The sequence below is a fragment of the Anas acuta genome, chromosome Z (assembly GCF_963932015.1).
Source record: "Anas acuta chromosome Z, bAnaAcu1.1, whole genome shotgun sequence".
NCBI classification, from domain to species: Eukaryota; Metazoa; Chordata; class Aves; order Anseriformes; family Anatidae; genus Anas; species Anas acuta.
In genome coordinates this window covers 49762422-49778347 of record NC_089017.1, presented here as the reverse complement: position 1 = coordinate 49778347, position 15926 = coordinate 49762422, and the positions used below count along the sequence as shown (strand labels likewise).

Genomic DNA, 15926 nt, shown 5'->3' with positions numbered 1-15926 from the left:
GTCGCCCTAGTCAAAAAAAAAACACACAAAACCTAAAGGAACACACGGGCAAGACCCACCGTAACAGTGGCTCCCGTGGTCAACACAGCTAAAATAGATGCAAAGAACAGGGATGTTTCTTCTCCCATACTTGAGGAGAAAAAGTCTCACAAGGCTCTGAGGAACAAATATGGAAACCTTCAACTAGAAATACCCCAAGTGTCCATTGTGAAAATATAGTTTGTCAAACGAAACAAAACGAGGCGAGACTTCTCCGTGGGAGTGTTTCAAGTTCTGTCCCCAGTGCCTGCTTCCCAAGAAAGTGGTAAAAAGCATCGTACAGGGCGGTTGGGAAAGTCCTCAGAGGGCTGTGGTGCCGTGAGTCACAGCTCCTCCAAGCCTCAGTGTCTCGGGAATAGGAAGAGGGCAGCACACCCACGTCTCAGGTTTCTGGGGAGGTTTTTGTGCTGACCAGAGGTAGCAGCAGCTGCTGGGTCGCGCCACAGCTTCAACTCACACCCTCCTTGGTTTCACTCTTCTGTGCATCACTAGATTTTCTTTGTACACGTTGCTCAAAAGCCCATGTGCACTCTGGAAATGTCATTATACGCAGGTCTGAATTGTCTCCTGCAAGGGCTTTCGGGTTGTGATGAGCTCACCAGAGCGGCTCCAGCTGGTTTCACTGAAACAGAATCAGAGCCACAGGCCCACAGGGTGCCTGGGGCTGGCAGTGACATCTGCGGGCCATATGGACCAGCCCCTGCTCCATCAGGATCGTCCAGAGCTGGGAACCATGCCCAGGCAGCTTCTGAAGATCTCCACAAATGGAGAATCCACACCCAAAAGAGTCCTGATCATAAAAAAAAAAAAAACATTTAACTTTCACCTGGTAAAATGTGAATTTCCTTTTATTCTAGATGTAGTTGTGACTTTGTAAAGTTTCCAGTTGTGCCAGCAAGCAAGAATTTCGGTGAGGTTTTCTCACTTCCTTTTTGCACTTTGCTGGCAACGTGTTTTAACTAAAATCTATATATAGTATTTAAGTTATGAAATCTAGGTAGAAAAGTTTTGTTTTTCACCTTTCATCTAGCTTAAAATTTCAGTGTTTATATATTTAGATAAATTCTCCTTTGAGATTTACAGTGCATGAAAGTTTTACCTTCTGTTTTTACACATTTTTATGAAAGTAAAGATCTTCCAAAGTTTCTAGTTCTTTGTTTAGAGTTTTGTTCTGATTTTCCAAGACCACGACTCAATCTTCTAGACATTTAACACACTCTTTTCTATGGCATTCTGGAGCAGCTTCTCTGTTCTTCTTCAGCTTTAATTCTCATTTCACCTGTGGATTATCTGTCTTATTTATCTGGGAATACTGAGGAAGAGCCTGAATCAAACAAATGAATGTATGGTTGAGTGTAGACATTTATAAATTCTGAATTATGCAAGTACTTATGAAGCTAGAAGCAATCACATTGAGGGTTATTCTTAGCACGGCATCATTGCATCTCTTGATATGTTTTCTCCAGAAATGTTTCAGCATCTTGCAGCACAAACTGCAGCACAACGGGCAAAGTTTATGCTCCTGTCAGTTATTTTTCCCCCACAGACCTCACACTGCATAAATCGGACAAAATTTCTCTTGCACTGTGGAGTGAGCCCTGCCCCAGTCTCTTCAGCAGAGAGACAGAGACTTGCTAGAGAGCTGAGATGGGACGAGAAGGTTCAGCCATAATCTGCCTGCTCCTGTCAGCCCCCTTTGCTACCTGCAATCTCTCAGGGCTCAGAAGATGGCCTCTGCTCCCACCAAGTCCTGAGGGGAGTACTGGGGCTCATTAGGGGAGCAGGACCTCTGCAGTCACATTAATTCATTGCCACCCTCTGCATTAAACAGCCATGCAGAAATTGGGGCAGCCCTGCAGGGATGAAATGGGCATTGATACACCAAGAGCTGGGAAATGCGGAAGATGGGCTTGCTTCTTTCCAGAGAGGGCACGCTACTTAGGATTTGAACAGAAGGAGCAAGATCTTGCAGCTGGTTTCATGATCACCCTGCCTGGGAAACCATCCCGAATGAGGTGACAGGTGCTAAAGCGCAGTCTGGACTTGCACCAAGGGGCCTGTCAGTGCATAGCTGCACTGTCATGCAGTGTGGGCAGACTGAGTCAGTGCCACTGCCATCTTCTGCACGGAGGTTAAGCACAGGGTTACTTCCTCATGCCTGAAAGCAAAGGAATATGTCTTTTTAAATCAGCATCTACATCAGGTGGGGCTTTCCTTAACTCTTTCCTTAACTCTTCATTTACATCGATTCTATTTACATCAAAACCAGTTTGCTGAGTATAAGGAAGTGAAAACTCAGTCTAAAATTTCCAAAATTACCTAGAAGCAGCTGCCCGTGTCCATTCTGCACCGTGCAGCCAAAACCACTGGCAAGCAGCTTGGATTTTAAAGGCAAGGACATCGGGGTGTCAGAAGAGCAGGTCCTTCTGACACAGTCATCATTTCCAAAGAAAGTGGCCACAGTGCTCAGCTGCTGTGAATGCACTCTGTTATGAATATCCTGTATAGGAAAAGAGCAGGCAGTGCCTACAACACGGTGTAAGGAGAATACAAGCTGATCCACACAGTAGGGAAAGCGTAACAAGTTATTGCCTTCCTGTTCTTTCTGTTTGTTCTTCCCCGTTAAAACTGCCAGGTGGGCAGTGCACAGTCAACAGTAACTGTAGGTGACCACAGCAGTGCATTAGCTAGGTCAGCATCATCACATCAGGGGCCTGCAGCTTCCATCTGATGCTTCAGAAGAATGGGAAGAGAGGGAGGATGAGAAAAAGCCATTTATGCTACGCAAGGGAGATGTGGGGCTTTGTTCCCGCCTCATCACAGCACAGATCTCTCACAGCTTTGCTCAGTATCTTGCACCGACACAGACAGAGGACATACGGGTACAGCGGTCAAGCAAAGAGCTTTTTGCCAAGGGAGAGGAAATGCAAAACTGTGTGAAAATCTGTTCTGTCTTGGGAAGGTTACCTTAAAACCAGGCCCACCAAAACCCCAGGTAGGAAGGAGAGTTGTGATTCTCGTCGAGGTTACTACGGATGGGCTACAAAATACCACAAGAATTTCTTTAGAGTTGCCAGTGATGTGTAACAGATCTTTCTCATTAGAAAGATGGCATATGCTGATACCTGGTGCTTTATGGTGTGCTTTATATCTTCTGATAATCTATGAAATTTGACTCAAGTTTCCAGTGACTGTGGGCTGCACTAGATGTGCGGTATGAAAGGCAGCCTCTGTGCTGGGGGACTCCGTGCACGGCAGGAGGATACCATCTAAAACCAATGCAAAGCAGTGGAAAGAGTGCTGACACCCTCGAAGTGACTTTTATCACGTCGTTCAATCTCTAACAACGCGAGCCGTTCTCTTCATTTCGGCTGACAGAAATGCTAAACTTTTCTTTGGCACTCTTTCTCTCTAAAAATAAGATAGCGGGACTGACCCACTTTCTGCTGCCATCATGTGATGCTGCGTGATCTCGGCTTGTGTGATCTGTCCAACTCTTCAACGGGGCCTGCTTCCTCTGCTTGGGTTAAAAGCTCTTACAGACACGGCTTGTCTGTCTCAAGCTACACCCCTGTCCGCTTCTGCTAGAATAAACTCGACTGCTGTTGCTGATTCATGCTTGCTGACACACGTCAAGCATCCACTGGGGAATGTAGCAGAGTTTAGCATACCCAAGCTGGCCTCAAAGCAGTTGGTCCTGAACAATGATGGCAGCCGAGCTGGGGTGATGCTCGTAGCGGGATTTTCACTCAGGACAGCTCTATGCACTCTGCTGAAGCCTGTGCTGCGTGTCCAAATTGATTAATTAATAGAGAAGATAGTCTGATTAACACTAGGTGGGGTGTATTCAGTCAGCCACTGCACACACTGAAGTGTATTTGGACAAAAGCTGGGGAGGAACCGACTTGGTTGCAAGATGCCACCACTAGGGGAGAACAGCAGATAAACCTGTCAAGTACCAGATCCCCCGTTACTTTCAGGCAGGAGACAAATGCGTCAGGCAGTTTGGGTCGAGGCAAACATGCCGCAGAAACAACCACGTCAGCTGGATGCAAATGGCTCTCAAATGTGAAAGACTAGAGAGCGAAACCAAGTTCTTCCCATAAACCTTCTCAGTTCTGGTCACTTTTGGCTTTTATCACAATGGCAAGTTACGTATTTCTCTTTAAAGAGGGAAGCTTACAAGACTGAGTTTAATTCTCTATCTGCTTTCAGCGGAAGCTAAAGCTACGTCGTTTCTCCTTCAGGCCTCCTGTATTATCACCCTAAAGATGCGAAATACCAAAGTTTCTGTGTTCCAGTCGTGTCATGGTGCTAATCCTGCCTTCACCCTCCACCAGCCAGCCCTCTGCCCTCGCTCCAACCTTCCTCTCCGCGATGGAGCGGGGCTGTTTGTCCCAGTGGTGTGGGTGCAGAGAGACACAGGGTGGACTGGGTCCACCACGTGTGGGTCTGTGGAGGCTGCGAGCTCTGGCAAACACACAGAAAGCTGTGCTGTCATGGCGCGGGAAGTGCAACAGGCCAGAAGCTAGGAGAAGGGGGCAGGAACCACAAATATTCATCTAGTGATAACACTGCCTATTTTTTTTTCCCATTTAAATTGACATATGGCATTGAAAAGGATGGTAAATGGCTGGCATTAAGGACTACAATGTCGAACTCTGGCCTCCTGTCAGCATGAATACTTCCTGCACTACGAGCAGATCTAGAGGTTCCTACTTGTTCTTCTTGTCCAGCTAGTGTGTGTGTGTATATATGTATATATGCATACACATACACCTTCCTTATCCTTCCTAAGGTGCTACAGCATCTGTCTTGCTTGCAGCTGTGTTTTCAATGTGGGAAAACTATCAGCTCACAAATATCAGTCAAAGACAGCAGATGTGCTCACGAATATTTGGTAATTCCTAATTTCTAATTTTAAGGGATATTAATGCTACTACATTGTTACAAAAAAAAAAAAAAACACAAACAAAACAAAACAACCAAACAAAACACCACCAAAAACTGCTAATCAAGCAGTGATCTAATGTCAAGAATAAAGAATGGTATTAGTAAACACGTATTTCCTCCCTTTTTCAATATAAAATAAACTTGGTTTGTGTGTACATTGTGAACTTCTACTTTGGCTATTAGCTTCACTAAGACCAAAAAAAAACACAAAAAAAGTGATGGAAGAAGAATATTTGATTGTAAAGATGGTTACGCTATACGATACAGTTTACAATTTAAAAGATGGCGGGGGAAATTTTGAAAGACAGAATATAAAAAGGGCAAAGAAATGATTTATTTTTTTTTCTCCTGTAGCTGTTCACTAAGAAAAGAGCACATCCTTCTGTCTTGGAAGCTTGTAACATACCAGATTTCATCACCTTAGGTAGGTAAACATCACCTTTAATTGTGTGACTTTTAGGGCAATCTTAAATCCTACACTATGGCTGTTAGTGGCTGTTACTAGTTCCCGAAACAATTTCATATTTTCCATTAGAAGATGCTTGTTGGGATGTCGTGGAAGGATCAAATGCCAGCTGAAAGCACATTGTTTTCTGTATCAGGCACCGTATAAAAGTACATGTTTGTTTTTAATTCTGGGTCAGGAATGAAGCGTCCTCATTTTTTGTTTGGAATATCTGTAGCTCTTATTTTCCTTACCAGCAACCTCCAGGAACGGTTTTCTTTTCCAAGCAACAAGCAAAAGTCAAAGAAAATTACAAGCAAGCACACAATTTTAAAGGAGGTACTGTCTCTAAAGACAGTATGAAAAGCCTGCCACAAACCTTCTGTAAATGTGTTTTACTTGGACAGGAAGCCAGAACCTTGTAAATGACAAAGAGAAAAGCTTCAGAGCTCAGGATGACATTTAGAAAGAAAGAAAAAATAATGGTTTGGAAAAAAAACAACACAACAACAACCATGGTAAATGGTAATTTACTTCTTTCCTTCCTTCCTTTCGATAGTTATCTGAAACAGACACTCACATAAAAAGCATCTGAGTAATGCTCAGTGGTTATTCTTACTTAACCTGCAGGATAGTCTCATTTCTCAGTTGGGTTGGCTATCCGTGTTATATTTTACGAGAGCTTTGATTTAACACGCGGTGTTTGAATGACAGACAGTCCGGAATCACACAGAAGTAAAGCCAAATGCTGCAAGGCTCCCTGACTTTGCAGGAAAGCTCTCCCGACAGATGCTCTGACCTCAGCGTGGCACGTCCACCGGCTGCGCCGAGTCCCCCTGGGAAAGTCCACACACCTCAAACACCACCCAGAGACAAGCAGCCCATTTTTCCCGGGACGGGGTGTGTGCCAGGATGCAGGAGACCACCCAAAATCGTGTGGTTAGAGAACACCTTTCCGGCAGCGTGTGTCAGAAACCAGCCCAGGCGTCCCTGCCATTGGGCTGCTGAGGCTCCACGCTGCGAGAGGTGCTACCTCTTACTTCCCCTGCAAATTGAACAGGATTTTCCAAGGGGTATTTAGGGCACTTAGGAGGATGTTTAGAGGCACTTTGTGGGAAAACCCCCACGAGTGGCTCCCACCACAGGACACCACGCAGGTTCACAGAAAATGCCCACGGGGTCCCCGGCTCTACCCTCGCCTCAGTTTCACGCTGCCCATAAAAATCCCCTTTCCCTGAGCAGCACATGCACCGATGGGCATCCCACTTCCTTAATTTCTTCCCCACAGCGTGGGCTGCCATTCCCAAGGCACCATACCCTGGGCTGGTGCCTTCTCCACACACCGAGCCTCCCTGTCAGGGCGGCCAGCCCGCTCCACAGGTGGCGAGGCGGCCACGGCCACCTTCAGGGGGCTCCGCACCCTCCCCTCACACCACAACCCCCCCCTGGGACCCCACCGGGGCAAGGGGCTTTCCCTCATCCCCCTCAGCCCCCCTCATCCCCCTTCAGCCCCTCTCAGCCCCCTCAGCCCGCCGGGACCCGGCCCCGACTTACGTGGGGGCCGCGGGCGGGCGGCTCCCTGCGCGGCGGCGCGTTGGTCCCCATGGCGGCCCCTGACAGGCCCGGGGAGACGGCGACAGGGACGAGGATGGGGACAGCGACGGGGACAGGGACAGCGACAGGGACAGGAGAGGCTCCAGGGCACCGGGGAACGGCGGCGGGGCCACGCCGGGACCGCCCCGAGCCGCAAGCGCCGCCCTCGGCCGGCGGGTGGGCGAGGGGGAGGCTGCGGGTGTTGGGGTGGAGGAAGGCGGGCAGCGCCTGTCCCCGGCTGGCATCCACCCCTCCTGGGGGTGCAGGTAGCTGGGGGGGCAATTAGCGGGTGTCCCCAGCTAATCCCTGCCTCTCCCGGTGTTGTTAATGCCGCCCGCAGCTGCTCGGAACAATAGGAGAGCGTGGCTGGCAGCGGGCGGTGAGCTGGGAGCTGTCACGGCACTGATGCTGAGCAAGAGGCTCCTCCAAGCACCGCTCTGCAGACACAACTTTGGGTGGGTGCTTCCCCGTGCTTCTGGCTCCTGGGTGCCCCGTTTCAAGGCTGCATCCTGCCTGCAGCGCCGCGTTTCTGCCCTCCTTTCAGGGCCCGCACACTGGGCACCCCATCCCAAGCGAGCCCGCGGTGCCCTGGCATCATTTCGGGTCATTTTGGGGTACCCGCACTTCTTTGCAAAGTATGTTTTGGTTTTCGATACGTGGGCCTTGGTGTGTGCAGAGAAATGACTCATCTACAGCCATTCCCTCCTTTCCTGTTTTTTATTCCTTTTTTTCTCTATTTTTTTTTCCTGAAGCAAACATGTTCAGCCTAACATGTTTACAGCAAAAAGCACTCCAGTAAGCAGATCAGTGTGCAGCACCTGCAAATTCAGTCAAGTGGCTCCTCTACATCCAGATTTACGGCTACACACAAATCAACAGCAGTGGTCATGGCTATTGCTGAAAGATTTTCTTAGCTCGGGATCAACCTGCTGTGCAGCTAGCTGTTTTAATTCATCCCTTTGTAACCATGGCAGTTTATCATTTTTTGCATTTTGTTAGCAGCGTGTTTCTAGCTGCTCATTTTATGCCATTACATACCTACAAGGCAGGCTGCTGCATAAAGCATCAGAGATGGAAGAACAATAAAGCAGCAACAAAAAGCTTTAAAAGAGCGGGTACATGGAGAACTAGAGAAAAAGGAGGTACTTTGTTAGTTTGCTGTGAACTGTATGTTGCATTATTTTCCCCGTTTTCCCCACGTATATCTTATGCGTTTTAACTGTGAGCACATTTTCTATTACGCTCTTAGCTTTTTCTCCCTCAGAAAAATATCCAATTTTTTCCTTCTTCAGTCTAATCTGAACCCTGCCAGTGTAACACTCTTCTACTGAAATCACATCCTCCCTCTCCCCCCATGTGCTTGCAGCTCTTAGTGTTTCTTGGCACTGAAATATTCACTTAATAGATTTTCTTCTCCTAGGGCTGTATTATGCATGTGTATATGTTTCTGCATGTAGATCAGTATATATGCAGGTGGATTTTTTTTTATTTTTATTTTTTTTTAAATTTGCCAGGGAGATTTCAGAAAACAAGCTGCGTTTAAATTTCCCCGTACCAGATACTTGTCTGCTATAATTTCCCCATTGACAAAGGCCATTAGAATTGGAGCTGGAGGCTCTGTTTTTCCCCTGGGACTACACTACAAAGCAGAGAAACAAGCAAACATACAAAAACCAAAACCCCATGCACCTCCTCGAGCCAAATTCCCCTCTTACTGTACTTTTCCACCTCAGCAGAGATTGGTCATCCTGCTTCTCCAAATCTCACTTGCCTCACATGTGGCCTTTACTTCCTACTCTCCTGATGATTAATCCACCTCCAGAACAACTGGCCTTTGTTCTGGACTGACAGTAATGCACGTTCATTCATCTAACTCAGTTGTTCCTCTAGCACTGTATTGTACAGCGCTGGGGAAAACCCAAGTCTGGCAGGAACTGTGTCTGGTGGGTCACTGCCATGAGCTCTACACCCAGCATTAGGCCTCTGACTGTCGGCTGGGTCTTTTTGCTGTTCCCAGGAGCAAAGCAGGAGTCCCAGAGCACTGGGCATCAGGCTGAGGCATTCCTGAATCTGCTGTGAAAACAAACCAGCCGTCTGCAGACAAATGAGCTTTGCAAGGACGGTCAGAGGTTCTTGCCCTGGCCCCTTGTGCCATGCAGGTTGTACTGCTGCGTTCCCCCATGTGCAGGAAAACAGCCACCGTGTTCAGAGGTGCAGTAAAACACCCTCTAAGTGCCTGATGCTGTGCACTGAAGCAGTCTGAGCAGCTCGGTGTGTGTGCCTTTGCCTTGCCTTCCCCAGCTGAGGGGTCACCAATGCTCCCATGGAGGTTCTGCAGTCATCCCTGTGACTGTGGGCACAACAACACACGTGTGCAAGGCCTCGTGCAGGAGGCATGGCTGGGACATGCACAAATCAAACCTTTGACAAGGTTCTGCTTGCACTGCTGGCCTGGTCAGGCAGCTGGCACACAGCTCGACACATTCCTGCTGTCTGGTAACAAGGGAGTGGAAAAACAAAGGCTTTGCCTTTGCACAGTTGCATGGGAAATTAGTATGAGGGATAGTAAAGTGATATATATATGGTATGCACTGACAGCAACAGGGCTTCAAAAATCCATGCCCACCAGTGCTTCTCCACACCTCTCCCCTGTCATTTCCTACTGGGAGGCAGGGAGCACCTCCCTTTCCCTGCTAATTTCATCAGGGCCCTCAGCAACATCTTATGGGTTCGCTTGATCTCTCTTTGAAGTTTATATGGCCTGGAGTCTCTGCCCTGCCCAAGTGAGGAGGCATTGGGTATGGAGAAAGCTGAAACTGGACCTGGGAGTTTTGTAGGCTTTTTTCTGCTCCCATGTGGGAATCGAGAACCTTGAGCTGGTGGTGCAGGAAGCTGAGAGTAAATGTCAACTTCTCTGACCCCTTGCTTTGAGGCAAGGAGGGCCAGAAAGCACTCTGATTAAATAATTAACCTCACTATACCAGCTCTGCTTGTTCTACCCTCCTCTCTGTCCTTTTACTTGCCCCTAGGCTGTTCCTGCTAAGCAGGCATGTGAACGAGAGCTCTCAGAACAGGGCAGACACTTCTATGTAGTTCACGCAGTCTCACTTACAGAAATGCCACCCGAAACAAGGCAGGAATTCAGTACAACAATTAGGACAGTGGAGTTAGTGGAGGAGAATGGAAGGATCTGCACTTCCAGTGTGACAGAAGAAGAGGAGGTTTCTGCCAAGCACTGCAGTGAAGAGCTGTGGACACCTCAGGCCAATTGGGGATCTCCACTGGCATTCTGCAGCCCTCTTGGGGCCAGCCAGCTTTTGTGGATGAAGTAGAGATGAAGTAGATGACGTAGTGGACAAGTCCCTTTTCATCTTCTATATATAGAGCCTGGCCAGACAGGTTTGTCTGGACAAGAGTGGAAAGGGGATCTTGAGCCTTCAGCAGTGGGGACTCTGGGTTGAGAGGGTGGGGAATGGGAGAGCTCCATGTGGAAAATCTCTGGGCTTGTGGGCTTAATAAAACACAATAATTTGTTCTGATTCAGACAGAAGATGAATATTAGCTCATTCATTTTTATTTTTATTTTTTTTTTAAAAAAAGGTCAAAGCCCTTTCCTAATGTCCAAGGGTGTTAACATGGCAAAGGTGCATAGGTTTCCATCGCCAGTGGCATACAGCGTGGTCAATGTTTAATGTATCTAGTTAGCCACAACTCATTAAAAGTGGAATCAATAGCATCTGAAAATCTCTCTGCTACCAGGAGCAAACCACCAAATTTATTTCCATGTCTGCAGCCTGTTCCAGCACTCAGTGAAATCAGATATTATCCCTGAGCCAGGTTTTAGCAAAGTCCTATGTTGTAATCCCAATAACACGACCCTACGTAATAAAGTTCTTGGAATAATATTTTAGTGCACAGGCTACGCTATGCCAGAGGAAAGCATGCTTATTCATGCGTTGCTAATTTCAAAAGCTTCAGGCTCAGCTACACCTGCAGAATCCTGCATAGGTGGAGCTCAGGGAAGTATTTGTAATGTAATAGCGATTACCTTCTGACTGTTTATATAGCATTGAACTACAATCTCTGAGATTTCCTTGTGAAGCAGAACTCTGGAAACATTTGCTTTGTATACATGAAGATGCATGGAAGCAGCCTGGAGGAAGGATTCATTGGGGATGGTGTGGGATGTTTACTTAGAAAACAAGAAGGGTGCATCAGTGTCCTGTATTAAAAATAAAAAGTAATTAAAAAAAAATAAAGAGAGAGATTTGCTTGCAGCTTTTTACATCAGAAGACTCCCTTCTACCTTGGTGTCTTATAGATTGACACTTGCTCTGCTGCTAGAAAAGACAAATGAAAACAACAGAGAGTTTAGTGATTAGCTCAAGGAAAACCATGTGGATTTCAAAGCTCTCTGAGAGCTTTGAGACCAGTGGCCATAACCAGAAGTCATGAGGTCTAATTAATCCTTCAGGAAGGAGATCCATGTGACTGGTAGGCAAGCTCATGTGATGGAGAGAAAGAACATGCAGAAAAGAGCACTTGGTTGTCACGGAGACAACGTCACTGTCAGGGGATGCTCCTCAGACAACCTCTGCCCTTATCCGAACTTGGGGAAGATACCTCAGCCTGCCCTCTACATCACTGCTGTACAGCAGGGGGTTGGCCACAGTCCCGTGCTTTCCAGCGAGCCCTGGCTCTTCACAGAGCTTGCTGCTTGTGAAGGGAGCAATGCGGTCAGGTATCCGAGTACAACACAGCCCTGGCTGATGGTCTCAGAGCTCCTGGCAGGTCTCATCCAGCAGAGCAGTGAGGAGCACTGAGCACTCCCATCCCAGCTCTCAGAGAGGTGCATGCTGACTGTGGCTCACCCCTGTGGCAACCTGCATCTGAGGTTAAAAAGCGTCCCTGAAAGATTTGGCAGACAGCCCTGGTATGGCATCCAGTCACTCCCTGTCCTTGGTCAAAGCAGGGTTAGTACGAGGTTTTCTGCCACAGCTGAAAGCACCCAAGCAGCAGAGAACATCTGAGGACTGGGGCGTGTAGTGCTTTACTTAACAGCTGATAGACAAGAGAAGCTACCTGCTCCTGATAGAGGACAGCAATGATCCAGACGTACACAGGTCATTTCTTTGAAGAACGGTGGTCATTCTGCAGTTAGCAATGAACCTGCTCCCAGCCCCGTCTGGAAAATTGTTGCACCGAGCAGACAAGGGCACAGACGGGAAACAGACACCACTGTTCTCCTGTTCATGCTGTTGAGGTGTAAATCCCTACTTCTGCTACAGAATTCCTACTTCTGGGCTGTGCTGCAGTCAGTTCACAGTGACTGCCTCTTTGCTGGCAATGCACAGCTTGGCGTTCGCTCATCGAGCTCCTTGGAAGTAATATTTTTGTTCAGAAGTCCACAGGAGTGGGGTGGAAATCTGGAGCAAGGCAGATGTACTCTTGGTAGAAAACAATCAGGTCATGGAATACTTAAATGACCAGGACACTGGCCATAGGCCACGATGGGATGCACCCATCAGTGCCTGATGTTATTGTGAAACTCCTCGTGATGATCACAGCAACTGGGAGAGGTTTGTGAGGACTGGAGGAAAGCAAATGCCACTCCTACCTTCAACAAAGGTGAGAAGGAGGCCTCAGGCAAGCAGAGGATGGTCGGCCTCACCTTGATCCTTGGGAAGGTGATAAAGGAAGGTTAATGGTATCGTGGGCTGCATTAAGCAAACTATATCCAGCAGGTCAAGGGAGGTGATACCTCTTCTCTCCTCAGCACTGGTGAGGCCACGTCTGGAGCACTGCATGCAGTCCTGCAGTACCAGACAGATATTAAGGTATTCAAGTCATCTGGACGTGGTCCTGGCAACCTGCACTCAGTGGCTCTGCCTGAGCAGAGAGGTGTCAAGGTGGCCTTCAGAGGTCCTCTGCAACCTCAAACATCCTGTGATTCTCTGATAAATGTTGTAAAGAATGTTGTAAAAGGTCCCATAGGTCATGTACTGGCAGCTGAATGCCTTAAGTGGTGCCTAACAGTGTCTAAAATGACACCGGGCACCAGGTTTAAACACCTGAATTACTCTGTGTGTCTTGGCAGTAATTTATACATTTGTTCCACTCAGCATTGCACCATTGGATGGAGCAGATGACAAAACAGGTTCAGGATGTGGATCCTGTTGAAAAGGAAGAAGATATTTGACTTAGAGGTGTTGGCTGGTGTGGTATGTCAAATGACACACTGCAGAAATTGCTGCAGTTCTTTTCCAAGCCTCAACGTTTTAGAGTTTCTTTCTTTCTTTCTTTCTTTCTTTCTTTCTTTCTTTCTTTCTTTCTTTCTTTCTTTCTTTCTTTCTTTCTTTCTTTCTTTCTTTCTTTCTTTCTTTCTTTCTTTCTTTCTTTCTTTCCTTCTTTCCTTCTTTCCTTCTTTCCTTCTTTCCTTCTTTCCTTCTTTCCTTCTTTCCTTCTTTCCTTCTTTCCTTCTTTCCTTCTTTCCTTCTTTCCTTCTTTCCTTCTTTCCTTCTTTCCTTCTTTCCTTCTTTCCTTCTTTCCTTCTTTCTTTCCTTCTTTCTTTCCTTCTTTCTTTCCTTCTTTCTTTCCTTCTTTCTTTCTTTCCTTCTTTCTTTCCTTCTTTCTCTCTTTCTTTCTCTCTTTCTTTCTCTCTTTCTTTCTCTCTTTCTTTCTCTCTTTCTTTCTCTCTTTCTCTCTCTCTCTCTCTCTCTCTCTCTCTCTCTCTCTCTCTCTCTCTCTCTTCCTTCCTTCCTTCCTTCCTTCCTTCCTTCCTTCTCACACTGACAATGATGAGTGAGAGCAGCCATGGAGGTGAGCTGCCACTTAACATTTCAGATAAAGCAAAGGAAAGAGCAGCTTTTCTGTTCTTGGCAAAGGTCTTCACAAGGACCTGTGTGGATGGCACCCAGGAAAGTTGAAGCCTACATACACGTAGAGACTATTTTTTTGAGTTCACCTGAAGAACAAGCGAGGCCCCTATTTCCATCAGCACCCTGCTTACCCAGAACTGCAGGTTGCTGTACCAGCGTGTGCTTTGGCAGTAGTGGAGCTCTGCGAGTAAGCAGATCATACACTTGTATCATATTTGCTCCAAGAGCAAAATGTGGTATCCCAATAAGAGCAGAGGCCTGAGAAGCAACTTAACACCTCCAGTGATGTCTGCAAACACTGCTCTGTTAATACCACTCTTTATCACAGTCCTGCCCCTCAGAGCTGTGCTGGTAGAGGTGTCAGTCTGAAGCTTCCTTCTAGGTCCTTCCCTTGCAGACCTATGTCAGAAACTCATAGTACAGCTCCTCGTTGTTGTGGTTCAGTCTGGTGCTTTCACCGTGCTTCTCCCCTCTTCTCAACATCTGTTGAAACCTTTTTTTTTTTGATGCAGAGTTGAATAAATCCTTGCCCTGCAGCTGAGCTGCTCTGTGGCTATGCCCTGCTGAGCTGAGGGACATCCTAACACTCTGTGCCACTGAGGAACTGTCTGGAAGGCTCTGGAGAAACTTCTCATTCATGTTCTGTCCTTACCGGGCTTTTAGCCCAAGTGGAGACCCTAGCTGACTCCAGGCAGGTCTTTAGGTAAGGCCAGCAGCCTGGAGCAGAGGGAGGCTTTAGGAAGCGGAGGTGACAGGTATAAGTGACAGCTCTTCAAAAATCCTGCGCTGAAAGCCTCCCCACTGACTGAGTCAGGCTTCCCTGACATTCACTGCTGCGCAGACCCAAGCACAGAGGAAGTCCCAAGGACTCTCTAAATCCCTTCTAAGCCTTCAAAGGAGACTCTGTTCCCAGTGCCCCAGGGTTTCATATTCTTAAATGTCACAGATGTGCATCCTTTTAGAAAGGATACGAAAGCATGTGTGGAGTGCACCAGTTTCAAGCTTTCCTAACATTAAACCTAGTGAAAGATTTTATTTTATTTTATTTTATTTTATTTTATTTTATTTTATTTTATTTTATTTTATTTTATTTTATTTTATTTTATTTTATTTTATTTTATTTTATTTTATTTTATTTTATTTATTTTGTTTTATTTTATTTTATTCTATTCTATTATTTTATTTTACTTTATTTTACTTTATTTTATATTTTGTTTTCTTTCATGTGTCTTAGAATTACTTATGCTTGAGATTTCTGGTATCTGAAAAGTTTTTTGAGAATATTGTGTTCTTCACATTTTAATTACCTCAAAATAGCCAAACTGAACTGCTTCATAAAGGAGAAAATTACACAACCTTTGAGGGAGTAGACTGGAACATTTCAGACTGAAGGATTTTGTTTGAGCAAATTAGGTGCAGTGAAAGGCAGAGGTGCTGAGACACGTACATCAATCCTTCCCAGCCTAGTTCTGAGAGCCATTTTTAGCAGTTAGGTCTTGCTGAGTTTTGTCTGAGAGAGGGCAACTTTTTAAAGCTACTTTGGCACTTAATATGTAAAAGATACCACTGGGACTTTCAAATACACCTGAGAAGTTGCTGAAATTCAGGACTCCTCTCCCCTCTAGCACTTAGCCCATTAGGGTCTAACCCAGCCAAGACCTTCCCCCAGCTGTAGGGGCCACAACGTATGTGAGAAGGTGATAGGGAGGCCCCCAGCTTTGTCCTGGAGAGCTCCAGGCTGTCACAAAACCAACAGCACAGTCATTCTGGACTGCAGCCCTGGCTGGAGTCAGGGGAAGTATTAAACCTGCCAGGGGACCGGCACCACCCGTGTGGGCTGTTTTCCCCCGTGCCAGAAGACTTGCAGCAGGGACACGTCACGGCGCAGCAGGAGGCAGAGCACGGTGAGCGGCCCTTCTTGCTTCCTTCTTCCCTTTAGGTCACACAGTTATGTTAACAAAGAGGTACAGCTCTCCCACCAAACCCCAACTCCTCCCTCCTGTGTAAGCAGTCCCCCG

At 46.8% G+C, this 15926-nt stretch overlaps 1 protein-coding gene across 1 annotated transcript in view; it reads right to left on the bottom strand.

Moving 5' to 3' along the window:
• Positions 1–7167, bottom strand: part of GNE (glucosamine (UDP-N-acetyl)-2-epimerase/N-acetylmannosamine kinase) — a 28250-nt gene extending 21083 nt beyond the window's left edge. Inside the window, exon 1 of the mRNA XM_068668008.1 lies at positions 6992–7167. Coding sequence (XP_068524109.1) covers positions 6992–7042 — 51 coding nt within the window. The 5' untranslated portion in view covers positions 7043–7167. The remainder of the gene's footprint in view (positions 1–6991) is intronic.
• Between the last annotated feature and the right edge of the window lie 8759 nt (positions 7168–15926).